The sequence below is a fragment of the Amblyomma mixtum genome, chromosome 3 (genome assembly GCF_055824585.1).
Source record: "Amblyomma mixtum isolate Tamu chromosome 3, ASM5582458v1, whole genome shotgun sequence".
Classification (NCBI taxonomy): domain Eukaryota; kingdom Metazoa; phylum Arthropoda; class Arachnida; order Ixodida; family Ixodidae; genus Amblyomma; species Amblyomma mixtum.
The window spans coordinates 194,817,945-194,836,549 of record NC_143014.1 but is presented as its reverse complement, the minus strand read 5'-3'; the positions used below and the strand labels follow the sequence as shown (position 1 = coordinate 194,836,549).

At 47.6% G+C, this 18,605-nt stretch overlaps 1 protein-coding gene across 1 annotated transcript in view; it reads left to right on the top strand.

The window, feature by feature from the left end:
* LOC149353172 (QRFP-like peptide receptor) overlaps window positions 1-18,605 on the top strand; it is a 577,596-nt gene that overhangs the window by 246,375 nt on the left and 312,616 nt on the right. Inside the window, exon 3 of the mRNA XM_089577297.1 lies at window positions 16,269-16,529. Within this exon, the coding sequence (XP_089433423.1) occupies window positions 16,269-16,529 (261 nt within the window). The remainder of the gene's footprint in view (window positions 1-16,268; window positions 16,530-18,605) is intronic.

Sequence of the window (18,605 nt, the reverse complement as noted above, 5' to 3'; positions counted from 1 at the left end):
GTCAGAAAACGAAAGTCGCGATCTAACCTCACCAGGTCAAACAACAAGCGCCTCGGAGTAACCCGACAAATTGTTTATAAATTAGTTTTAGGAAGTGATCGCAATGTTAAGGGAACCAAAGGGTACAGCTTCAGACAAAGCCTAAGTACAGGATTCATGGCCATCAATATTAATTCGGAGGCAAACGTAGAATATTGGCAGGTACTGTTATAGAAATATTGATGGTAATGGTCCATTCTTTCGATGCGTAACAAAGTCCTTCTTTTAAAATGTGCCCATCGCTCGCATCAAGCAGTTAAGAATGCCATAAAAAAAATGGGAACATTTTTCACGACAGAAAAAAAGTTAATAGCAAAACAAAAATGCAAACCTGCCGAGGGGAGATCTGCGTATATTTTGATTGTTATAGTGTAGTCTTTTACGGTATATGAAAAAAATTGAACCAACAATTTGCCTTTAAAAAGTGCACTTGTCTAGAATTTCTGGGTATGTGGTGAATACTCATACAGCTGGCAGGTGCAGCAGTGCGCAAGCGTGTCACTTGACGCTGAAACATGGATGGACTGCTTGGGCCATTTTCTTTTCAAAGGGTGGAGGGGGGAGATTGATCTGATAGTTTTTTTCAACGTTGGTCCACTGTTGGAGAAGAAGCTTAACGGGATGAAGTTTTGGGCCGCTTGATCCGACGTGTTGTAAAAGAAAAGAAACCGCTACTAGGACCGGACTCGGGGCACAGAACTGCACACTACGAGCGGTATCTATAGTGGTACACTCTAAAAAAAATGGTAGTTGAGGTTACTACATTTTGGGGTCGCAACTACCGTCATATATGTCTAGTCTTTCCTTCCTTTGAGCCCCTGGAATAAAGAGTAATTTTGTTTGCATGTTGCATTTTATTAACATTTATTTATTTTATTTAGGCAAACTGCTCTAGCCTTTTGAAAGGCTGTGGTAAGGGCTGGAACACCGCACACATGTCGCTGACAGTGACCGCTCTCTTTACTTATTAAAAAAAAAATTGATCGTATGTCCGAAAAAACACCCCAAAAGAGAAAACATTCAACATGGATGCATCTTGCTGTAAAACCAGAAGGAAAAATGAGCACAAATCAGAGACAGTAGCTTGGGGTTGGTTAAAAAGTGCAATTAAGAAATCAAACTAAAGAATGGAACACATAGGTGCTGCGTATATATTGTATTGAAAACAATAGACAGCACTGGCAATTTTATTAGATTTGTTGCTATTTAAGAAACCCTTTTCATAAACATGGGGCATTGAGTAGCAATGTCACCAGGAATGTTAGTATACATATATGTGCGTATTCCGATCATCCATTTCCAAATCAAGGTAGTATTGTATACTACCGGGGTTATAATGAGGTAGTACAAGTGTAGTAACTGCCAAAAAACGTAGTAGCAGCAGAAGTCACTACCTTGTTACTACTTAATTTTCTTTTGAGGTAGTAACAAGGTGGTACGAACATAGTACATAGGTAGTAAGGGTTAAAAAAGATTGTAATAGCAGCCGTTACTACGTTTTAACCGCCTTTTTTTTTTCTACGAGTGTGCGCTGTTGCCACGATAGCTGAGATCCATAGCGCAAATATTGAAGAATGAGAAAGTTTTCAAGGCGTTTTATTCGTCATGTCTTTTTTGAGGAACTGTAAGGCAATGGGTGTCTTTAAGTGCAATCTCTTTCTTTTTGCGCATTAAATATGCCTAAAACTAGCATTAATAGCGGTCATATTTAAGTCATCGCGTTGCACCACGGAGGCTCAAATTTACATTAGGCGCTCAGCACGCGTGGGACAGCATCGGCAACGCAGAAAGCAATTTGATGAAGGATAAAATTCATTGCCAGCAGCGATGCATAGTTTATCCTGACGATGGACCGTAGCCTGCTTGAATTTACCAATCGAAATCATTTTTCGACTTATGACAGTGCTGCCTCAAGATGTGTCATGAACGACTGAACGAAAAGAATACCTAGTCACCGCACTCATGCACGCACACGCGCTCTCCCCTATCACTGCCCTAGAAGTTGCAACACCAAATGCGTTGACGAAACCTGCCTTACATTTAAACACCGAGTCGGCCTATTTGATGGCAGAAAGGCGTTGCAGGCACAAAGAGAACACGTCTCAGTGTCTTGTGGTCTGCGCTAATTTGCTTGCATACGCTGCTCCCCCCCACCTTCGTTTACAAACTTTTTTACATGTGAGGAGTGCCATGTTGCTTTACACTGGGCGCTTTACGTGAGAGAGAGAGAGAAAATCACTTCATTTTTGCGCAATAGTAAGCGCTGCGGATGCCAGTAGCTTCTCTCAATAGCGCCAGCTCATCGCCCCGTTGGGCCAACGCCAGTCAGGCGCGCCAGGAGCGTGGGGAGAGAGGAGGAAAAGGGGGGATGGAACAGCGACGGGGCAGTAGTTTCCTCACGCGGATGACCACCTAATGCGCGGCTACTCTTCTTGGGCCGATAGCAGCGTAGCAATACAGAAAAATGTATATGTAGCGACAGCGCACTGCATTTCACACCGCCTGCGGTCCGGGGAAGTGAACTTTGAAATTGAGTGCAGGTCCTCGCGAGAAACAGTCGTTTGCGCTGGAGCCGGCTGCCGTGAGACGCTCCTCCATCTTGGGGAAAAAGCCAGTATGGCCGTCGGTATCGAAACTCAGGGATCAGGAAAGGCCTAGTGTATACAGCGTTCGATCTTGAGAAGTTGCATTCGAACTACCCTGTCGTAACTATAGTGAGTTCAGAAAGAAATAGCAGACCCTTCCGAAAGACGGATAGAGGAAAAGAGCGGCAAAAAATGATATGCTTAGAAGGCTTGAAAGATGATCTAACTAAATCTTCAGTGTTTATGGTGAGATAATCATGAAAACGGTTCGCATGTCGTCGTGAGGATGAATGCGCCGCTTGGAGGAGAAGGGTGTCGCAGCACCAAGCAGGACTGATGGGTTCATCTGCACCCCCCTAATGCGTGGTCCGATGAAGAAACACCGGGTGCCCTTTGTGTGCTGGTATTTTCGTGACGTGGCTAATCGACTTGGTCCTTCCCTTCCCGCCTATTCTCAGGAAGTGCGCTTTTGTCTTTAATGGTTCCTTGTCTCGAGTGCGCCGTCAGACGCTCCGAGCCGTCTCACGGGCACTCAAGGGAGGTCATTAAGGACAGAGATAGGGGACAGAGTCCACCTCAGAGTGCGGCCCCAAGCGTGGGGCACGATCAGGAGATGTCCCGTCCCGCACAGCCGAACGGAATCGTGCTTGGTCTGCGCGGCGAATCGGACAGTGTCGAATTTCTCTGGGCGACTCCGTTTGATTAGCGGAGTGTCTGGGAAGATGACACCGTGTTTGGGCGGTTCACAGAAAAGTTGTCCAATAGCTGACTACGTTGCGCAGAACACAATGGTTGGCGCAGTGTTGCTCCACTCGTGGTGTATGAAATAACTGGCTGTGGCTGCACCGTATATGTTGTTGAAATATAGTTGTGCATTTCATTCCTACGTGTTTGTGTAATCCAAGTGATGAGCTCTCGAGTATTTATACGCGAATGTATAGCTGGCTGCAGGAGGTAGGTTTGAGCACTTTTATTTTCTTTTTTCCCTGCATTTTCGTTATAACGAGGACAGTATAAACACTTTTGAGTTATTCCCGACGAAATTCTGCTAGATTATCCACTTGAAACTGCGGCCGCCTGCGCTCATCCAGTACATAACTGCGTAAATAAATGCGCTGCAAGAAATTTCCTGTGTTTAAAGCAGCAGGCTAGCATCAAACTTACTGAAGATTTTTTGTTGCAAAGCATTTCGATGGAAAATTATCTGAAATGTGTGCTGTTACCTTAAAAATGCTTCAGTATAATCTTCCACTATCCTCACTTTAGTCACGTTGCCCAAAGAACGAGAAGCCACTGTATGCTAAATGTCTGCAAATAATCTTTGAACTGGACTGGGTGCTAAAGTTGCACTAAAATGGTGGCAATTTTTCGGCGTGTCTTTGTTCCACGCGTAAACAACCTACGAATAAAACAAATGCATTGCGCTGAATGTGGCTTGCTTGGCGAAAGCGGGAACCTCTTCAAAAATAAAAAAGAAACGAGGCGTTATCTTAATTAGCAGTTTTTGAGTTTGTTTCAGGGTTCAAGATTTTTGGTTGTTCAAGCCTTTGGTCTCGAACTGGCCGTTAAAGCGGACATTGTCAGAGCGACTAACTATAGCCTAACTAACTATATCCAGCAGTTTTTCTTGGAACTCGTTGCTCCAAGAACCATGCTTGGCTCCTTTTACTGTGATGGCAAGTACGCACATCACGCGGTGATGTCGGTAACAGCGATGCAATGCGAAGCCCTCGACGTTTGCAGCACTGCTATGAAAAACACTGCGCTATCGGCGACTGACGCCTACGCGTTGCACGACAATGCGTTTCTGACTTTTCTTCCAGACGGGTTGTTTCACGGAAGGTACTTATGTTTCCAGTAACTATTGCAACGAATCTCCAAACGCGTGTTGCTACGTTGTAACCTACGCAAGTGAGGTCTGTACATACACGCAGTTTTGCAGGAGCATTGTCAAAATACTTTGAAGTGCGGACAGCGGAGCTCATTGCCCTCAGCACAATCGGCGCAACGTAAGAACAGACCACGGGTAAGAATATTCGAGTCCAATTGCGATATGCTGCAACCGTCATTCGGTGAGTTCGCGCTTTCAGTGAGCTTCAACCCCACCTCAATAGTCCTCTCTCGTCCGTAATTACGGGGTGTGCGGAAGTGCCAACCATCGCTACTCGAGCGAAAAGAAAAAAAAATTAGGGCTTACAGCATGCACAAGAACGCATCCACAACACCATCGCTAATGCTGTAAAACGGGCAGTCGGCGGCGCGTTTCAAATGCGCTCAAACGATATTTGAGCATTACGGCGGTGCCGAGTAGAAGCTTCTGCTCAACGACCAGTCAAATAAGGCATAACGGAGTTGAACACTAATCCTCGCACTCCTGGTTCTTCGTCAGGCTACGCTGCTTTGGTATTGCACTGTACCGTCAGAAAAAGTACGTACGTACACGCAGTCCTTCTGTGTCTACAAGCGCGCAAGAAGAAGGCCCGACACCGGGGCACAAGTCCAGCGGGACGTCTCTGAAACGCTCGAGGAAGACATCACCTGAAAGTTGAGGAACGTGGCGGAGCAACTGAGCTTGAATGAACCCTACTCTTCTGAACGACATCATTAGGCCGGCATACGACAGAATTCGGGGAAACCACCGCTTAAGGGTGGGCGGACACTGATTTATGACCGGCGCGGAGGTGTCGAGGGGACGGCGCGCAAACGGCGGTCCCATCCTCGTGCCAGCTGTCTCGGTGCGCAGTGGGACTCTGAGCAGGCGCCCTGAGCAGCACCAGTGCCCCCGCATACGACGGGCAGCCTACAGAGCACTACAACTGCATCAACCACAGCGCCAGTTGTCGTTGGGCTTAGAAGCTTGCCTCCTGTAGCGTCTGCTGTCACCTGAAAACAACTCTTACAGGAGAGAAAGAGAAAATTGTATTCGACCAGTAGTAGCCATCTTTGTAGAAGCGGTCCAGCTCTCGCAAGAACAAGAGACGAAGGGGAGGGGGGGGGGGGGGCTTTTGTGGTGATTGAGTGACATGAGGAAAGGGCCAATACCTACATTTATTGCCTTGGTAGGAGCCATACACCTGGTAGCGTGGGTGGCTTGAGCGTTTGAGTATGTGGGCGCCTTGGGGCGCTCGCAAGGAGGCGGATTAGTTTGCTTTTGTCGGATCTTCGTAAACTCGCAGTGGGTGAAGCGTTGGGGAGGCGGTGGGAGCGACAAAGTTGTCCGAGTCTCTCTTCTTTGCTCGCGATATATGACTGGCTCTTCCTTGGGGTTGTAATCTCCCGGCCAGGGGAGCTCTATGGGAAGGCTGCGTACAAAAGCAATAACGCCTCCTATACTTGTAGTATCAATAAACAGCATGGTCAACAAAACCTACTCTAGCCCACGCAAAAGAAAAGAAAACAAAAAATACAAAATAAATAGTGTTGCTAAAATGAGGAAAGAAGAGCTGGATTTCTGAAGCGTTAGTTCCTCTCAGTGCTTCTCTTTGCCCGAATCGCCGCTGTTCCGTTTCCTCTGCACTTGGGGAAGTGGAAAAACGGAGCGGGAGGAAAGAAACATTTAAAAGCAAGGCCCGAGTTGCGACTGATTCCAGAGACTTGGCAAGCCAGCTGCGATGTAAGGGACAAAAATGGGCGCCCCATTGTTTCGATGGCGGCGGTGAACAATTTGTTGAAGCTCCGTGCCGTGCTAGGCAGTGCGTGTCCTCACGGTCCAAGTGTGGAGGTGACAAGGACTTCATTGTACTCGGCGCTGAGCTGAAAGACAGTGCGCGGACCGCGCCTCCTCGCGGCGAGCTGTGACTGGGGCGCTTTGTTCTGGGCGTGAAAAGCCACGAACAGCGCTTATGTCTCTGGGTACCACGCTCCGATGAGCGCACGGAACGCCCTCTTTCCGCTGCCGCGGTGTGAACTGCCGACATCGCCCACAGAGATGGGAGGAGCACGGTGCACCGTGTGATCACGAAAGTCGTCTTTGTTGCTCTTGGCGCTTTGCTTTAATGAAAGTCAAGACAAAAGGCCGTCGCTTGGGACGATGACGGCTGCCCGTTTTCCCGTGCCTTTTGTTTGCCATGGATCAAGCGACGCCCCGCAAAGGTGACACGCAAAACTGACCTGTGAGGGCTTCGAAGGAAAGAGAAATCCCCGCTGAGAATAAATGATATCGCAGGTAACGTCACGGCTTGACCCCGCTAACAGCGAAGTACCGGCGGAAAAGGTCCCGATGAATAACCCGTGGAAAAAAGGCCGAAATGTGTGTAAAACCGTGTAGTTGCGAACAACGCAAAGGTGGAAATGAATAGAAAAAAAGCTTAAAAGTGTCAGTCTCATGTAATTTTTGGCGACGTTATATTTTCGTTCTGAAACGTAATCTATCCGCCCTCTGTGTGGCCATAGCACAGAACCGCAAACTATTTTACTGGCTGTAAAGGCAGCGGCGCTCATAGGCACATGCATGCACCACGCTCTAACGTATATACCAGAACAGCGACGAGAATTTAAAGACAGTACTGCAGTGCAAAAAACATACATATGAGGCCTGCGTGTAGTTAAAAAAGAACTTTTGACTCTTTGACGTATCAAACACAGGGGTATGCGAATAATCTAAATTTTCGAATAGCGTATCGAATGAGCTCCTATTCGAGTCATCGAGCGAATGAAATGGTGATTATTCAGAATTATTCGAAACGAATCGAATATGCTCTCACGTTTCCGAATACTTTTCACGAAGTTCGAACAAGGCCCGCCGTATTTTTCTTCTACGGCTGCTCGAAAGCGAGGGCCCACGCCGACGCCGAGTATTACGCTGCCGCGATTTACATGTGCGGGTGGAGGGTTCAGCGGCGCAACGCGGTCTATTCGATATTCGCGGTCCATTTGCGGAAATTTGCAAAGGTATTCGATTCGTATTGGATACGGTTTCGAAAGAACACTATCTGCCCACCCCTAAGGTTAAACCACCTTCGCATCTTCGGGAGAGTTCTGTAACGCCTGAATGCCTTTTGCGCCAGGCGGAAAAGTATTTATGCAGCAATTTTTCAAAAAGAAGGAAACAGGCTTACAAATGCAAAGCGTGGTCAGAGGTGTGCTGAAGCCTTTCTCCGAGGTTGTCCGAATGTTTAGCGTGTAATGCTGAAAGTTCGAACGCAGGAGCGGACGGCTGCCTTGCTAATACTCTCCGCTGTGGGTGACCGGTTTGGCATATATTTTGGAGACGGCACTGTGCTGCCTGTTGCTTAATTATTAAAAGCGGGTTGATTTGAGGATATTTATCTCAGCCCTGCCTGAGTGAGGCAGTGAACCTGACGCTGTCACAGCGGACTTCATTGAGCTGTGAACTTACCATATGTCCTCGGCGAATGTAACCGCCTTATGTTCACTGCACTAAGATGTACTGTACGCTGGGCACAGAAAAATACGTTCAGTTTCGTACATCATTTTCATAACAGAAGGAATATGCATAATCAAACTAATATTTTTACCTATGCAATGCCTTGTCACAGGTTTCGCGTCTGCAAAAGAGAGGCGGGGGAAGGGGGGCACCGGGAAGGAAAATATCATAAAAGATGTTTGTTCAGGGTTCTATCCCTTACACTCAGTAGACATAGGCACTATACACACACCCTTGTGCTCGTATGATACGACAACCCCACATGTGATCATTCTGTGGGCGTTTACGTGAGCCCGACAAAGTCGGGTCGAGTAGACCTGCGTGGCTGAAAACCGCCTGTCGGGCATATGTCATGTATGCAGTATACGTTAAGAGGTTGTGCTAAGCGACCGTCGAGTCGAGCTGGGTGAGCCCGACTGCAGGGGCTGGGTTGACTCGGCCCGACCCGTTTGGCAAGGAGCATTCATATGCTGTCGCCAGCGCCTCCCCTCTTGCCTGTTTTCTGGTACGGCTGGTGCTGTTCATACAACCGAGAACTGTTCGCCTGGCTGTTCCTCCTCCTTATATAGCGTCTGCAGGTGGTTTCCTTTGCTCGACGCTGGGTGAAGCGGAGATCTTGGCCCTACAGGAACGGGTTCATATAAATGCTGCCAGCCCGACATCTGGCGCGACGAGACTCGACCCGCTAGCATCGGGCTCACGTAAACGAGGCCATAGTGGCGTCGAGCCACACCAAATTTTAAGGCACAAAAGCTGAATACGTGCAGGAAAAGTATTTTTTCCAACTCTTTACATATCTCTTTATTTTTGTTTCAGATACACCTTCCATCTTTATTGCTTTTCCCCTGAGCTTGCGTCCTGGACAGGAGGCAGCCTAGGAAAGCCCTTTAAACCTCGCATTTAAAGCAAATTTTCAGGTCCTAAAAATGTCTCGTTTAACCCCGTGCTCGGCGCATGACGAACATAGTTGGTTATTCGCTAACAAATTCAATATCAACTCTTTCTTTACCGTGGGTATGAAAATAGTTCAATTTGAACGATTTTAACGACAAAATGGCCAATTCTACGCGATCCAGGGCACTTCCGGACAAGTAACGCCAACCAGTATGCTGCAAAAAAAAATATAATTTACTTTCTGATTCGTTTTTTTTCCTTGTCAGGGTTATGAAGGAGTATTTTAAACTTCCCGCGAAACCTGTCGTCATCCTCGTCTAGCACCGACCCTGCTTAGCGTTGGCGGTGTACTCACGATTCCGCAGCATCGACACTTGACTTCGTAGGGGCAAAGGACAGCTTTGTGTTAAAAGATGACGTCCATAAGTCTGATTATAGTGCGGAAGAGATGACTGCGCCGAACAGCCTAGAATGTCGACAAGTGCACGTCTGTAACTTTCGTTTTCGATGTTGTCGAGTAGATTCGCTGTTTTCCGAGCCCCTCTGATGGTACCTGGCATGTTCTTAACGATTCCGTGTTACCAGCAGAGTAGCGGATCTAGTTTTCGTCAAGTCTGTCACTAAGACTGTCGAGTTTTGTTCAAGAGTTTTTTTTTTTTTTTTTGCTGACCAGGATGTTAAGCATGAATAGTTCTGTAATTTCTGAATCGTAGTGCTTACATAGTAACGAATAAAATGTATATTCTAGATTTTTTTATGCTCCTATTTTTTTTGCGGATTGTGTTCTTGTGGATATTTGAGTGAGTCGATCAAAGTTTGCCGATCAAAAATTTTTTTCTTCGTAAGCGATTCATATGCTGTTTTTTATTTATGTAATTCAAAATTAAGCGTGTATTATCTGCACTATGATATGCTGGAACAAAGCAAAACTTTTAAATTCACGGGCAAATAAAATTTGTACACACACCACTCTGAAATTGCTTTTTTTTGCGCATTAAGGAAAGAGCTAACAAACTAATTGAGCGGGCAGCTGCCATGTACTCCAGAATAAAAGTTAAAAAACGGCTGTGTTACTTGTAGGTCACTCAGTTCACTTCCTCCCACCCGTGACGTCTTCTTTCACCTCTGCATGGATCGGGTTTGAAAAGGACTTCATCGTCTTCCCTGTGTTCGTCTTTTATCTGTGCCCAACTCTTTCTTAACAACAGCCATGCACCAACACGCCCAGCAAGAAGTTCTTCTAAACGATCGGGTTCCCGCTTCCTCCCATTTGAGAATCTAGCTGATCTTAAGCCGTAGCTTCAAATGGCAACCACCCGGCCCAATGCTTCAAAGGCACTGGTAACGCTGTTTGTCTGATTATTTCTATCAAGACGCGGACCGTATTGAGAGTCCTTCTTCGGCAGCGGCTCCTCTCTTTAAGTACGCGTCCAAGGCTAGAAACAGCGGAAGATGTGCGGTCCTTTTTGGCACTGCTGATCCTATCTTGGCACTACTGCGGCGCCACCGTTCGAACGGGCTGATTGCAAGAGGAGAAAATATAATGTAATACTGCCAGAGAGTGACCACATGTGCACAGGAACATCTATAAGGACTACGTGTAACCAGCGCGCTAACGAGAACAAAAGAGTAAATGATAAGTTTTGCGGCTGCCGCGTACACTCGACTCATCTAACCGTGGTTGTGAACAACGTCGTACTGATAAAGCAGGAAGCCATTGAAGCTCTCGGAAAAAAGTAAGCCGGGCGGACTTAGTGCATTCAAATCGAAGCAAGGAATTGTAGGCGCCCAGCAGACAGCGGAAAACACTGTGACAGGTGAACATGTTTTGGATAGGCTGGTGGGCGCGGGCTGGTCACGCAGACTGGCCCACAGGCATACAAGCGACCTTTTGCACACCCTCCTCAAGGCGGCCTTAACTGAGGGTTTGTTCAGTAAAGACACCTAAGGACTTGAAGTGTAATGAAAAATCAAGCCGAACTAATGGGAGCTGCTCATTAGTGGCAGTACAGTTATAATGGTAAATTTATACAAATTCTATTAATTATTTAGCTGGCCTATGTTACTCTAAACCCATAAAGATACCTCGAAAAGTTGCGATTTGGAAGATTTTGAGCTAAAAAAATAAATTGTATGCGTCGTAGGTTTTGAAGATGGCTTTATTTTCTACAAAATATTAACGGAATGATGACGCCACGCAGAACGGTTCGACGATTTCTCTTATTTATGGCACCGGAGGGTTACAATAAAAGTTGTATTGTCTGCAAAAACTCTGGGCACAGAGTTGCGAATCTTAGCGGACAGCGCGTTTGCGAGCAACGTCCCGAGAGGGCGCTCTCTGTGCTGAAAAGATTGTTTTTTTTTTTTGGAAAGGAAATGAGCAGTAATTGTCTCACACCTCTATGGACACCCGAACCGCGCCGGAAGGAAGGGAGGAAGGTGAGAGTGAAACAATAAAGAGAGAAAGAGGTGCCATAGTGGACGGCTCCGGAATAATTTCGACCACTTAGGGATCTTTAACGTTTAATGGCATCGCACGGCACGCGGGCGCCTTTGCCTTTCGCCGCCATCTCGTTTTAAAATTCTGGACATAACACTTTTGAACGGGATAGAATACACGAACGCAGTTTTTTGATATATTGGAAGATTTCACTATAACAATCAATATATCCACAGATCTCCCGTCCTTGGCTCAAGTCCTTGGCTCCATTTCTTGCCATTTTTGCATGAAACAGATACATTGTTATCTTTCGTGGTTCAAGCATCCATGGTTAGGGTGCAGATAGGTTTGCTTCTCAGGACTTTTTTTTTTTAAGAGTAAGGAATAGATAGATGTGTCATGTGAATTTTGCATGAACAGTAATTGCACAGACTAGAGATGTATGTGCAATGCTTGCAGTGAAGGAGCCCCTTTGATATCCGAGCCACTCGTAGAGAATGTTGCATGACACAGACTCGATTTGTCTCCTGCCATTCTGTGTCTGCTATATAATTCACGCACATGCCTCAGGATGTCTTCCAACCTTCTGCATGTGCTCTTTAGCTTGGTGCCTCGGCAGCTACAGCGAAGTATTTGGCCATGGATGACAGACCTTTTCAGCGCACTGCTGAAAAAAAAACACGATCAAAACAGCGAAAATTGTTAGCTGCAAATGAAAGCGCACTAGGGTATGGGTAAATTCTATAAATATAAAATTATGGATGAAGAAAGCCGCGGCAACGAATCAAGGTGTGTAACTTGAATGCTTTTATGGTCAATAAAAATTAAATATGCATACAAATTCAATAGATGCACAGGCAAGTGAAATCGGTGAAAAAAAATTATTTAATTTTCTCATCAAAAATATGCCAAGTTTCAAAAATGTAAAACAACAGACCATGCACCAGCAGCCCACGATGAAGACAATTAACTTCTTCTCTAAGCTTCTGTCGGCATTTGTTTCGACATATGTCATTCGAGTCGCATGTCGACACCCGTTTACTGGTGGGCTTCTGAGCAGAATGCCTGCATATGCGACAGCTCCTGAGGCCCTCGTTCGGGAACGAGTTTATGGTGTCTGATAGCAGTGAAAACAAGAAAAAAATGCTGCGCAGAACGCGGACTTTTGGCGAGTATCACCTATCACGCTCGCTTTATCGCGGTACGCGCGCATGTACACGATACAGACTATTTTATTAGCGCCGCCTCCGCCTTCTCAAATGTAATGTGAAGGGTTGCCAGTTCGCCATTAGCGTCAGCACGCGCTAGCTCCCGACACCGAGAGAAGCAACCGCCAAGATGATGGCACAAAAACTTTGTCAGACAACATCGGCGAAAATGCACTGTGAACGCTCGGCTTTTCGGCTGAAAAGGCCGAATCTCTTCAGAAGCATATTTATCTTTGTGTGATCGCGTTGCACAAATTTACATCCCAACTTATTTTCCGCCCCTTCTCTTCAGAGATAGCTGCATATATTCTCAACTGAGAACACAACAAGCCGTCGACTCGAATTGTTCATTGCTGATTGCTACCAATAAATTAGCGGCAACAAATGCGGCACCTTGCGCGGCGTATAAGCGCGATGACCGGAGTCACCTCCGTCGAGCGTGACGTTGCTTTCCCTACTTGAAGTAATGTATAAGCACGGTGTCAACACGTTTCCGTTCGTCAGAGACATTGGCGACACAGGCCCACTTTACTTTCTCCACGGTAGATTGCGGAAGGAAGTTCGTCAGCTAGCGTGATTTTGCAAGGGTCACCAGCCATGCCGGCACCACAACTTTGGTCTGATAGTCTGTGGTGCCCTTAGAGAATGTCAAAATTTAGTGCTCAGCGTCAAAGACGCGATTAGTCCCCCCTTCCCCTACACACAAATCAGATCGAATTTCGGCACAAGCAAGGAATGACAAAAATCCATAAGCGACGAGCTATATGTGGACCTCCACTCGCCCATTGTAGCCAGGCTTCGCAGCGCCTCCTGAAGTTGAATTTAATCGAGAATTGGTTCTGTGCCGTTTTTGTCCCTTGCATTCTTATTAAGCTTGCTTTGAGGTCAGGGAAGTTCCAGTGGCCGTAGTCGCTTTTACACTGCACGGCTTGCAAACTCCAGATCGATGCGGTGTTGTCGACTGTGTTAGATTGGTTTCTTGAGTCAGATCATCTAATGCTACGTCGACTACGAATTGCTTGCGGTTCATGACGCTGACGTTGAAGTCGGCAGTAATGACGACTGGCGAAGTGTGATCGAAGCCTGCGTTGAGGGAGTGTACGAATTTCAGGATATTTTCCCGAGAGGCGTTTCGGGGCGTTTGACAGCGTCTTACGACCGCGATCACGATCCGATGACGGCAATGCTTGCACGGGGCTCGGGCTAAGTGCACGAGGTGGTCAGGTCATCTCGGCGCCCCTTCCGAGGACGACGATGGTAACGCTAGGTAGCGCGAGGCACACGCGCTTTCGCGCCGGTGGCGGCCGTCGCGCGCATCTTTCTTCTCCAGACGGCGAACAGCGGCTGCGCGTTCCTGACGAATGTAGAAAAAGTTGTCGCTGTAATACGGCATGTGTACGACATTAGAAAAACTGGCTCCTTATATTGGCAAGTGCGACCGCGCCAAGCTTACCGCGTGATGGCCGTGACATTGAGAGACACACAGCTGGTTCTAGAAAAGCGTTTTTTTTTTTTTTTTCGCACACATTTCCGATTTCGCGCTGTTTGCGGGAAACGATTTACCAGCGACAGCTGTTGGCGGCCTTAAACCTCGATATCTCGGTCTTGGCGATGTCCGCATCACACGCAGCTGTGAGAAGAGGCATGTATACGTGAAGGCTTGCTCGCACCCGCCTTTCACGGCGGGGCACGAGCCCCGGCTGAACGGCCGGCCAGCCATATGCAAGACTGCGGGGGTGTTTCCTCTCTCACGTGCGGTTTGAAATAACAGACTGCTCTGCTGCACAAGCGTTATGGCGTGCTCGAGACCTAGACCTAGAGAGGAAGGGGCAGAATGCGTTGGCGTCAAAGCCACGCACTACATGCCGCTAAAGGTGCAGCAGAGACGATGCGGCGTACAGACCATGCCTGACGCCGAAGCTGAGGCAAAGCGGCTTCAGCGGCACAAGCAGAAACAAAGGACCCTATATATACGAGGCGAGTGAAAGCCGAAGGAGAAAATAAGGCGGTGCACAAGCAATTCCGAGACAACCCGCTTGGTTGCAGTTAATCTGTGAGTGATCGTCGCTGGTTCCGCAACGACCTCACGGCATTACGGTCGACTTGCCCCTCTGTGCTGCAAGAGGCGTACCCAGCTGCCGACCTCGTCAGATTGCAGCTGTGCGGCAGCTGTCGCTGAATTGGGCGTTACGCTTCCGTGACCGTGGCGTCATTGTTTTTTTCTTTTTTGCACTTTTCAGTTTTGAGCTATCATTAAAAAAATCCGGCCAGTAAAAAGGTCCTTTTGACGGTTCATTGCCCATGATTAAGCATTTCATGAATACCGCTCGTTTCAGAAGGGAATTGACGCCATCTAATTACGGAACTAATTGGCGCCTTTGCTTGCGCAGTGCTACCATGCATAAAATTGCTTCATCTTCACTTTCGAAACACCTCTAACCGGTGACGTGCAAAGTTTATGGACCCTTCGAGTAGCAAAAAAACCGCATTTACTCGTAGCCTGCGTGCAAAGCATGAAACTGACAGGCGTATTGCGGGGCTTTCGCCGCAGAGCAAACATTGCCCTTGATTTGATGCTACATGCTGTGCTGGGGGAATTTTTTTTTTTTGATGATTCATTTGCCTGGGACCCGCTTTTCTCCAGGAACACAAATTTTTCTATTCATTTCGTGGTTTTCATATCCTTGGTTCCTGTTATGTTAGCAAAGTTCATACGCTATTGTGTCTTGCAACATTGGGCGGCTTCCTACCTCAGTGTTTGCAAAGTGGAAAGTGCTGCGAGGGGGGGGGGGGGGGGGGTTGCGTAGGGGGTGTGCCTGGTTTTATGCAAGCACGATAACTGGTGTCGGTCGGTTGCGTACAGTTCGCCTCACGTTTCGCTGTACAGTTTGTTCGTCAGCGGCTGAGCGCTTCGTACAGCGAAACGTGAGGAGTGTCTACAACGTGTCAGTGACAGGGGCAGGACTGAAAGGAGGCTGCTTGGTTCACTCTATAGAGCCCGTTTAACTCTGATTGACTAACTTCTTGAGTTATTGGTGGGGTTTTGTTCCTGTTTATTCTTAAGGCACGCAATGAAATACCAATCATTTTGCGCAACCTGCTTTATGCACATTTTAATTTATAACCAAGTACCAGCCGTAAGTAGGTCGGGCGTTCTTGATTTTTGCTTTGCACTGTCAAGCGACTACATTAAGGCATACTGAACTTTATTTAACCAGCCTGCTAGTTAGCGCATGTTAGCTGTATTGTGACGTATTATACCGCTGACAATGCTATGCCGAAAAAAAGCGCACTTCTAACTCGAAAAGCCTATTTTTAAAAATTGTGTACATTACTAGGTGAAACACCTTGTATATAGTGAGCATCTTCAATATAGCGCAGGTGTGCACGCGCCGCGAGTTTCTGAAGCCGACCACTAGAATCTTACCACGCTTAAGATACCCCTGTACAGTTGCTGGAACATACTTTTTGTTTTTCAGGCGCGCAGTTTGTGCTATCGCGCGTACGGAAAGCCCTGTCCCCCTCAGTTTTTGGGAAAAGCAGGCTGGCCACCACTCTGGCAGCTTGAGCTGTCGCCCTGCTCTCCTGGAGCATGAAGGGGTAAACGCGCTTCGGAACTATGCGCGGCCAGGAGCCGCACGCACCACACTGCGTGGTCTTGACACTGCGCCATGCAAATGGGAGACTGCTTTATGACGTTGGGGTGCTTCTCGCAGTGGACGCCTCTGGAGTCGGTGACGTATTGCGGTTGGACATGGCCCACGGAGGCGACGTGGGACGCGGAGCGGGGCGAATGCGTCTTCGCCTCTTCGGGCCGCAAGCTCTACTACCTGCTGGTCACCGTGGCGCTGTTCTTCCTGCCCGTGGCCATCATGCTGACCGCCTATTCGCTCATCGTGTGGCGCCTCTGGATCACCCAGATGCCCGGCGAGCGCAGCGCCGCCAACATCAACGCCCAGTGCCGTGCAAAGAAGAAGGTAACGTCGCATGCCCGAGCAGAACAGTCAAAAAAGCAGACGACTGTTTGGCGTGGTCCTCTTTGCCACTGATTCAGAACCTACTAGTTCGGGTGCCGCTAGAGCTGGCTGCAGCGTTCGGATCGAAGCTTAGAATCACAAAGCGCCGGTGTCATACATTATTTCCAACCTTCCCTGACGATGACTGCAATAATAAATGCCGGTCCATAAATCATTCTCGACTGTTCCACATCGGTACTGCTCAACGGCTTCGCGCCAAATAAGCGACGCAAAGCGAGCCTGGGCTCCGCTTCTCCTCGGTGTAAATTGCTTGTTTACCGACGTACGCTGCCGTTATGCATCGAAACTAGAAGCGTATGCTTGTGCTCAGTGTAGGGCTTTTGGACGTAGGTGTTAATGTTTTCATGTGGTGCCAGGACCGTGACAGGAAAGTGGATTTGTGCATGAGCTTTCGTTCCATCAGCCCGAAAGGAAAGCAGCTGCTTGCCTGACAGCAAAACCAACTTCACTGGTGGTTTGCAACGTGTCGCGCCACATGAATAAAGAAGGTTTGCTGCAATAATTCAACACTTCGTGTGCACTTGACGTTTTCATTGTGAGCCTTGTAGTGGTACGGTTTCATATGATTTTGTTTATTATCGCTTACTTCTCTCGTCCCTTGGCATCAGTAGGTGGGGGCGAGGTTTACGATGATGGATGAAAGGGAATGGTTAAGGCGTACGCTTAGAGTAAAATAGTGAGCACTAGCAATTTGGATCAAAGAGCAATGAACTGTCCAACTGTGCCATCTGGTCCTGAGTTTCTAATTATTTCTGGCTCAAAACTGTCGATCAGAAATGCGGATAGCTCTACAGTTTTCAGTTTTTCCTACAAGATAAAATAATAAAAAAGAAACACTGACGTCTGATTTACGCACTAAATGAGATGCCGTCCTACGCAGCTCTGTACGCGGCTGTTGGTTAATTAGGAGCTAAAATACTCACGTCCTGAGACTACAGCTGCTGTGTTGGCTACTCTGAGAGAGAGAATTCGAAAGTCAAAGCCCCATAAATTACAGAGAACGTGCGTGAGGAGTTGCGACATGCGTAGACATTTCATGTCATCTCGGTCACACCTGTGCGGTGTCTTCTATGCGGTGTAAAAAAGGCTGTCGGAAATGTAAATGTCATTAGCCTCACCAGAGGAAAAAGGCGGCGACCGTCCGGCATCCTCCAAAAAAATTCTGATTGGCTGGTGGACAGTGACGTCCTCAGTGACGTCATTAGAGCGGAGAAATCTCACTGGCTGGAGGGACGTGACATCGTGCCAGCCTGGCAGTGACGTCTACAGACCGGAGAATGCCCATTGGCTGCGGAAACTGACGTCACCAAACCAGGTTCGTGTGTGTGTTAAGCCTCCACCTGCCAGTTGTGACAGGTGGCAGGTGGCGTATGGGAAGAGCTCGGGAAGGGCCACCTAGGTCTATAAACCCCACAACTCTCATCTAGCTAAGGCATCAACAACTTCGAGTGCTATTGCATTGACAGTATATATAGTGAATCAGGTGTCCCTGTTTTTTAGTCACCATTAATTTATATTATATTTACTGCTGTATATGTGTACTGATATATTACCGGTGACAAACCTTAAAGAATACCGTATTTACTCGCATTTCCAGAAAATCCGGCTCAAAGTTCGGGGTGCGCCTATTACGCGGGGTAAAATTTCCGGGAATTTTTCGACTCGCAAAATTGAACATACCGCATAAACGCACTAGTGTACGGGCCGCACCCCATTTTCCCGAAGTAAATATTAAAAAAAAATCCGTGTAGGGGCCGCACCGAAACTTTCCACGACCCACGCTGGAATAGCCTTTGAAATGCAGGTGCCAAGGCCTCCGCGATCAGCTCCGGCTGCGCGCAACGGGCGCTTGATCGCGGAGGCCACACACGCGCACAGGAGGCACAAGAGCTTCCAGACGCCGCCCACGGAGGGCGCCCGAGGCCAAGCTTCTCATCATCATCAACGTTTTCCTCCGCCGCGAGCTTTCGCTATCTATATCGCCATCAGCATCACTAGCTCCACTTTTTTTTGTTG